General features: G+C 38.1%; 1 protein-coding gene across 1 annotated transcript in view; it reads right to left on the reverse strand.

Moving 5' to 3' along the window:
* Positions 1-3850: 3850 nt before the first annotated feature.
* Positions 3851-8820, reverse strand: part of SDHAF3 (succinate dehydrogenase complex assembly factor 3) — a 28043-nt gene continuing 23073 nt past the window's right edge. The window contains exon 2 of the mRNA XM_040085999.1: positions 3851-4232. Coding sequence (XP_039941933.1) covers positions 4029-4232 — 204 coding nt within the window. The 3' untranslated portion in view covers positions 3851-4028. The remainder of the gene's footprint in view (positions 4233-8820) is intronic.

An 8820-nucleotide genomic window follows, 5' to 3' on the forward strand; every position in this document is an offset into this window, starting at 1 on the left:
CCCTCTGGGGGGCTAGTTCTGCTGAGGGGACATCAAGGTCTCCCAGCATGACTCATAAAATTACATCATCCCATTGTGAGATGCCCCTCCCAAGGGGAGGAACCAGGCATTCCTACCTGGATATAATCTGAGGCTTGGAACACCATGGGAGCACTACCCCTAGATTCCCAGAGAACAAGAGCTCGATACCCACTACTGGACCTTGAGAAAGACCAGATTGTTCTAAAGGATCACCGTTTGACAAGACCACATCCATCACTCCAACAGGACTGTAGCCACCATTTAATTGGACTGTTACCATCACACTTACTGACAGGTCATATTCAGTAAGTTTAAGCCAGTGTTTCTGTACTATTGCCTTTATTTTAATTTTTCTATTAAATTGTGTTCATTGTCCTTCAAACCTTGGAATGTCGTGCTGGTTTGTTTCCAAACTAGTACAACAATTGCTCACTGTGAGGTGGGCACGCCAAGCCTGGTCCAGCACCAGGACACGGAGCAGTAGGAGGTGGTTCAGGCAGTCCTGTTTATCAAACGAGCCCAGCAACTCCTGTGCCGCTGCATCTATACCCTCCTGCATCTACACCATCCAACAGGAAGGATTTACCTTGAAACTCTTTCCAAGAGGTCAGAAAATCAACAGTTAAGCAGGATAGCACATAGAGACTTACTTTGCCCTAGCACGTAAGCTGTTTTTCACAGTGATTCAGCTTTCACGCTACACCAAGGGTAATAGATTCTCCGTGGTCCCACTTGGGTAAATCAATCTGCTGGAAGATTCAGCCTTCCCTCTGCTATTACTTTAGCCATAGAACACAGAAAATAAAATAGATTATGACAGGCAGGGAAAGCCACATTTCATTAATTGTCCAATATTTTTTATCTAGAAGCCAATGAAAACTTGGCCACTGAATCATCCGTGCATTGTTAGTACACCACAAGTATGTATTCAAGAAGAAGAAATAGCATGTCCACTAATAATTCAAAAATATTAAAGTCCAGATAGCTAGAGAATAAAACTTCTTCATAAATCTTACCTTCAAGATGTTACATTATTAATTTATCTTTAAGGAATAAATATGTTCTAATAGGTCTTGCCAGGCAGCCAGTTAAAAAAAACCCCCAAACATAAACCCACATCATAGGCAAAATAAAACACTAAAAGGATGTTTTATTTGTTCTTTTTAAGATGTATAACTTCGCGTATGAAAACTGGTAGTTTTTAATGAGAGAGATTTCTGAAAATTCTTTACTTGTTGATAAGATTTCAGCTTGCGCCTCTTCCAGCTACTTCAAACTTCAGCTCCCTCCCAACTCCTACCGGCTGCCAGGCAATCACCGAAAGTGTTACTCCAGATAAGGCTCAGCCAAGTCAACCAGTGAATTGTATCACTCTTTTTTAGCTCTAGAAGAGATCAACAAAATATAACGGATCTTTCTTAACAGTTAAGCTGGGTGGAGAAAAGTCTTTTGAGGACAGTAGCTTTTCAGTGGTGAGTTCTAGAACAGCAATCCACCCAACAGAGAGAATACAATTCAAAACTTTGTACTCTTTTCTAAAGTGATCAGAGCTATTTTTCATTATAAGGTGAGCAGAATCTTTTTTTCAACTCTTGCCATTTGAAATAGCACAGTGCTTGAAGTTTTGAAGTATTTTTGACAGATGCTTTCTTCTGTTCATTGTCCTTCAACCCAAATGTAAAGTTACCCACCAAAGTGTCCTGTACCTTAAAAAACCCCCAAAATTAAAGAAACAGCATGTGCGTCACTCTTGCTGTGGCCAAGATAAGAAGCCCATTGTTTTTGTCAACTGTCATTAACCACACTTGTAAATCAAAGAATTTTATTAATGCGTGGCAGTGTTGGCATCACAAAGCTTCTGTGGGGCCCCACCACTCGCATAAGCTCAGACCAGAGCACGCCTTACTATCAGCACTGCCTGTCTTAAAGCCAGCAAGCTTGAAAGACGCTTCATTCCATGGAATTTTGGCTTTTTTGAGAGTTGTTTTAAACAAGAAACAAATATTGCACCAAATACAAACTACTGTTGCGAATGAAAGAAAAAAATTGTTGGATTTACTAGAAAAGGGGTTCTGGATGTAAAGATGTTTACTCTCACCTCCAACTCTCTTTAGGTTTCATTAAAAATCTAGGCGCATACGTGAGTAGACATATGCAAAGCAAGTATTTTAACTAGTTTCACTGAACTAATAAGTTTCATTAAATGTGTTGATAAAAGTAACGGTGCTTTAAATCGCAGTATTTGAAATAAATTTGAAGCAACTTGGATACTGACTGGAAAGCAGGCACGGGTCTACTAAATCAAAGACTGGGATAAAACTCTGTTGTCAACACCCCAAAATTACTTTTGGTATGAAACCCAAATAGATTTAGTGATGGAATTACTGATTACTCTACATCTGATAGAAGTGCAACAGAATAAATGTTTATACCCTAAACTCTGGAGTTGGATTATATTTTTACAGACTTTAAACTGTAGAAATGACAAGACTTTAGTAATGTGTGAGTGGCAGTATCAGACAGTTTTCAAGCTTCCTGTATGCACATGCCATTTGCTTCCCACTTTGATGCTCGGGCATCCTAGGTATGGAGCAGACCAGGAAGGAGCTGCCATTCTCTCTAACCATGCCCCTGAAGCACCAAGAATCGGGACCTGTGAACAGCCCTGCGGCCTGGATGTCATCTGTGCCCTTCCATCCCATTTGCATTGGATGCTTGAGGCTACAGCATGCTCCTACGGCACACACAACAAAGGGGGTGGGGCCAGAGGAAGGTGCAGTGAAGCAACCACATATTGTTCCTCAACAGCAATCCTGCAAGTGAACTCCTAATAGAAATGAGCAACCTGCAGCCTACAATCCCATCTTAGGATCCAGGAGCACAGCTTTGGCAAACAACATGTTGTTACAAATTGAGACAGATGGAAATGTGCTTCCTTGTCAAAGCTGTTATTCCCAAGAGCAGAGAAATTTTGTTGTCTTGAACATGCTGTGGACAGAGAAAGGTCCAGAAACAGGCCAAAACTAATAACATAAAACTAGGTTTGGAAGATGAAATTAAAGCTATCTTTTGCACAAAAAAGGGCGTGTTTTTCTTAAGAGAACACCCCCCCCTTTTTTTTTTTTTTTGTTCCAACAGTATATGTTGCAACAAGCACACATTGTCTTATTGAAGACTTAACCTATTAGAAATTAATTACTAATGCTCATCATACAGTAGTATCAACAGGATAATTTCTTTGATCGAGTCCTTTACAAATTCTGGTCTGTACAAAATACTGCACAATATGGGATCCCAACTTTTTAAAGAACATTTGAATTCAAACTACAGCACAACCCACTCATGAAAGTTTTTTAAAAATTTTAGATACTAACAATAATCTGAATTTAGCTTTGAAAAAACCACAGAATTTTCTCCAGAAGAGTCAAGGGTTACTTTAATCATGAGCTAGATCTTTTATTTTAAAGTCCATTTCACAAAAAAGCACAAGAAGAAAACCAACTTCCAATTTCACCAGCAGTATGCTTTTCCAATACTGCTCATTTCTTTCCATGAAAACAAACCCACTCTAGTGCCATTCCTTTGCCTACTGAATCCTCACCAGAAAATAAATGCTAATAGCATCTTTTCCATTATGGAAGAGGATGATAGACTAAGAGAATGATGTTTTGCCCTATAGATGCCAAGATTACAAAACAAGAAAACCCAAAACTAACAACTCCATATTTTAAAAATGTCAATTTACTTTTCCCAAATTCTTTCAGTCTTCAACATCCATTAGGAGGAAGGAAAAAAAAGGAGAAAAAATAATGCAATTAACATAAAAATGTTGTGATTATTCCATTCTTCCATTTATTCTTGCACAGAAAGCCAAACACATCCATTTCACACAAGCCATAGATCAGCAGCATCCATTATCTCACAGAAACCACATTCAAGTAAAACTGGAAAAAGCAGTTATAAAATACTTCCATGCGCATTATGGTTTTTGGGTTTTTTTTAATCTTTTAGGGTTTGTATTCTGAGTCTTTAGAAATGGTGATTTTTTTATTAGGTTTGGTAGCCTCATCCATCAGTTCCTTCAGCTGCCCAATCTGTTCATCACGGAAATCATTAAGTTTTTCTTCTGTGAGCTGGATTCCATATACAGCCTTTTCTCTCAAGTTTTGTTTGTCTTCATTAATTTGTTGTTGGATCACTGCTGCATAGCTCTAATGAGAAAGAAATAGAAAAGTCACAAAACTGATAAAAAGCAAGATTCAGGTGAACTTTTTTTAATAGCATTTTATTGTAATAACATACTCTTACACAAGCTCCTACAACAGTCTATTAATTGACATCAAATTTACACTTTTTTTAAGAAAGAAAAGTTATTAAAGTATTTCTAGTATCTACAATTTTATGTGGCTAGTTTAAAATGCATGTACAGATAAATGCCCTATCATATGCTATTACTTAAAACAAAACAAAATTTACAGATATATGTATTAAAATAATCTTTCCTGTATAGCAGGATATCAATAGGATGCACTTTGTAAACTGATACATCCAGAAAAGCATTATTCCCAATTTTCAACTAAAAGAAAACTCGGCATTGCATACTGAATTGTTAATCCAATAACCAGCAAAGTAACTAAAACCACTACTTCAGCTGTATGTCTAATAATTCCAGAGAAGTGGGCAAGAAGAAAGAAAGATATTAATGAGCCTGTGATAAATTTCAAAATGACGCAATTTACTAACATAAATACATTGCATTGTTAATGGACTAAGTCAAGCCTCACTGAAGTCGGCAGGATCTTACCAGCCCTGTTGCAAAGCTTGATTCATGGCTATTTAAAGAAAACAGATAGCTAAAACAAACAAAAGTGAATTTTTTATTTGTACGGGCTCTGAATCAAACTGATTCTTCAAGGTTCTTCCCAACATCACCTCTCCTGCTTTTAAATTAAGCAGGCATCCAGAAACAGTGACACCACAGTTAATTCCCGTGGTAAACCTACACCTGAGTGGTATTACCTCATGGTAGAGCTGGTGTAGGGTTTAAAATAGGTTTTTTCCCAACAATTGAACAACCACATGGTAATGATAAGATAAAAAATTGTAATGGGTTAATGTAATTTCTTCAACTTTACAATTTACAGAATTTCTTATCAAGGCAGATGGAGAAATGTGATCTCTGAAACTACCCAGCAGACCAATAACATACTGACAGTTACACATCAACCATCCCACCTCATTCTATTTTATTCTATCTTCTCATTTCTGCACAGAACAATCTAGTCAGTACTGACTCTGAACTAGGGGAAAAAAAAACAAAACCAAAACAACAAAAACTAACAAACCCACATACAAAAAAAAAAATCACAAAACCAGAACAACCAAAAAACCCACACAAACAAACCCCACACCACTTTCATTATACCAAACAACGCTGACAGCATATAATTCAGAAACAATAATGAAAGTAAGCAATGCAAAACTCTTCACATCTTATCAAGAGCTCTAACTGAACATACAAATCCCAAGAACCCCTCCATGCAGTGTTCTACCAGTGCAGGTTCCACAGCAGGAGAAAAGTCCTCCCTGCTGCTAACAACAACCACCTGGGAGCAGCCTGCAGCTAATGCTGAGGCTGGTACCTAGATACAACTCAAGGCCATTTAAAAGCCGTTACAATTTTACAAACTGTTGACTGTTTTCAAAAAATATCAAATTAGTTACTGACAAATAGTGTGCAATGTTTTTTTAAATCTAACATCACAGCATCTTATCTCCCAGCACATCAGCATTATAGAATCCAAATCTCAGAAGTGGTGGTCCTCAACAAAGCTGCAACGCCCACTCTCACAGTGCCCCCAGACACACGGTCATGGTCATCCCCTATTCCTTACACCAGGCGTCCTGCTTCACAGCACTCCAGTGGGCTCCCATCACTGCTGCCTCTTTTCCCCCACTCGTTTTCTAGCCGAACAAACGTTTTGTACGTGCCAGAAACTCTCAATGGTCACAGTTTCACACTGATCTGCAATGTGAACAGAAAATCAAGAGTGGACAGTGGAAACATGCTGGGCTCTGGTTGGCTCCTGACAGAAAATGGAGCTTTCTCACCTCATTTTACCAAAGTCAGTGATGCATCAAAGAAAATACAATTCAGCCTTTATAGAAGTGCTGAAAATAAGATTAACTATAGGGCATATCTCATTTTTTCTGCCTATGTTACCAGCTGAGGAACAAGCAAACCCTGGGATATTTAACTGATTAACACATTACTGTTCTCTCAGAAATTAACACTATCATTATGTGATCAGTGATTTGTGGAAAGGTACTACATGATTTGAGGGTACATAGTAATTTAAGATTCAGCTTCTATATAGAAAATGCACCATTTTCCTAATAGCACACAAACTTAATGTGCTGAACTCGAAAAAGGTTTAAAACACAAAAAATAAAAGGGGGAGAAGCTAACATTTGTTCTTTCGATAATATAACTTTCATTATAAAACACAATGATCACAGTTCCTCTCAGGTGATAGGCAGCAGTATGTTCATGTATGGTCTAGTTTTCATTAAAACTTACTAAATACAGAATTTAATGATTTTCCAGTGTCATCTTCCTTACCAGCAGAACTGAAATAAATTCTCGCTTAGCTTCCTCAAACAAGGAAAATTACTTCATTTCTGCCATTCATTTTATGTTATATTTCACTGCATCTTCCAAATATAACAAAACTCCCTTGTTGTCAATCATGACACAAATCCTTTGCAGATTTTTCAAAGGCATCCTATTTCAGTTATGGATCACACTGTGCTCACAAGAACAGAGACAGGAGATACAAAATGGAACACAAATAATCCTGCACCCTCACAGAGCCAGACTCAACTTAGATAAGGATGGCAGAGGGACACAGGAGGGACTCTCCTCCTTGGCGGTTTTTCTAGGTTGGTTGGTTGCTTCTTTGGAAGTAGCCCTTAATGTAATGATCCTCTGCCTGCACCAGCTGTAAACTTTCTGGGCTTTTACATGAAAAGAGAAAGCAAAACCCAAACCACCAGCGGAATGGCAAAAGCCTTTCCCCCTAATATATGACTACCACCAGAAACACAGAAGATTGGAATCAAGTTCAAGTTACGACCACCTTTCCTGACCACTTACCTACCATCAGGAGATGGCTGATTGATTCTGTATTAAATCCCAGCCTGCTGTCCCATCCATATCACAGACACCCTCCTCACCTTAAAGGAGGCCCAAGGTAACAGTCCAAGGTGCAGACTGGCCATGTCACTGCATTGCCATCAGTGTGTGCAGCCACAGAGACACCCCGAAACCCTTCGTATCGCCACTGTGGAGGCAGATCCCTCACCTCAAAGGTCTGATGCACTCCTCACAGGTGATGGTTCTGCCTCAGATCACTGGCATCTACAGCACGCATGCTGAACCAAAGCATCAGGCTCTCTTAAAAGTCCTGTATGAGTAAATGTTCAAACCTCTAAATGATTTATACAAAAACCAAAAGGTGAGTGTTTGCTATAATCAATAACCTTAGGAGTTTTTTTGTTTAAATTCACTAAGTGAAGCAAATACAGAGTTCTCCTCTGCTCTCTGACTCATAGGCTTTCACAAAATGCACAAATTCATTAAAAGGGCAAAGGGACTGGTGACATTTGAGGTTTAAAATACCACAAATTACAGAAAGAGCATCAGCCTTCTTGCTTTCCAGGTTGATAAAGGATTAAATAGAAAAATAAAAGCAAAAATCACACAACTAAAAACCCCACACCCTGACTGTCAGATATACAGACTCCTAGCAGGCCTAGTCCACACTGACACACGTTTATCTCATATGCTAATACAAAGTACTGATAGACATTTATGATTTAATCATAAAATTAAATTGCTCATTTTCACTGGAAAGAACAATAATCATAATTTTTATTTTCTCTGGCATCCTCCTAAACATGTACAATGCTGCTCTTTAGACAACAACTCTAAAAATCTCAGTAAGTTATGTCTGTTCACAGTGACTACCTATACAATTCACTTTCTAGTCAGATTTTCTCTTTAAAAAAGGTCTAAAATTTTTATCTCCTTTAAGCAGTTGAAGTGTAAAGCTGAAGTATTCATCCATTCCAAAAAGACTACCTCCACTTGCAACCAAATCAATGACAGCACTGATAAAAAACATTACTGTGGTCAGATCAGAAAATGCTATTCTGAAATGTGTTAAACAGGGCACAGTCTGGCAGTATAAAAATGTCACTGGTTTATTTTAAATTCATTTTTTTCAGGGTGACATAAAAAAAAAAAATTAGCATGACCTGAACAGGCCATTGTCATCGCTCCCTGGAAGTTAATTTCAAATTGCAGCATTTCTGCTGCTACACAGAGGAAAATCAAACACATGCTGCTAAGGGTGACAGCATGAAGACACAGCTGTGAACGAACAGCACAGCAAGGAGCACCCTGCTCTTATTATTGTGTAGAGATACGTTAAATTATTTCATATTCATTCAGACAGAATTCTGCAAATTGTTTATTATATTTTTTTACTGCAAAACTGTTTTGATGTTAAACTGAGAATCAGAAAAAGATGCAGCATTGCAGAAGTGATTTTTAAATGGGTGCTACACCCCATGAAATTCCAGAGTATCTTCATACATTTTACCTGAAGCTGTAAGTATAGTTAGAAATGCAGTAATAAACCCAGGAAAATTATACCACATTTAAGGTCAGCTTAATACACCACTACAGCGAGCATTTTCATGCACTCACATACACATTAACCCATAACAATCTGT

Source organism: Hirundo rustica, chromosome 1, assembly GCF_015227805.2.
Source record: "Hirundo rustica isolate bHirRus1 chromosome 1, bHirRus1.pri.v3, whole genome shotgun sequence".
Lineage (NCBI taxonomy): Eukaryota > Metazoa > Chordata > Aves > Passeriformes > Hirundinidae > Hirundo > Hirundo rustica.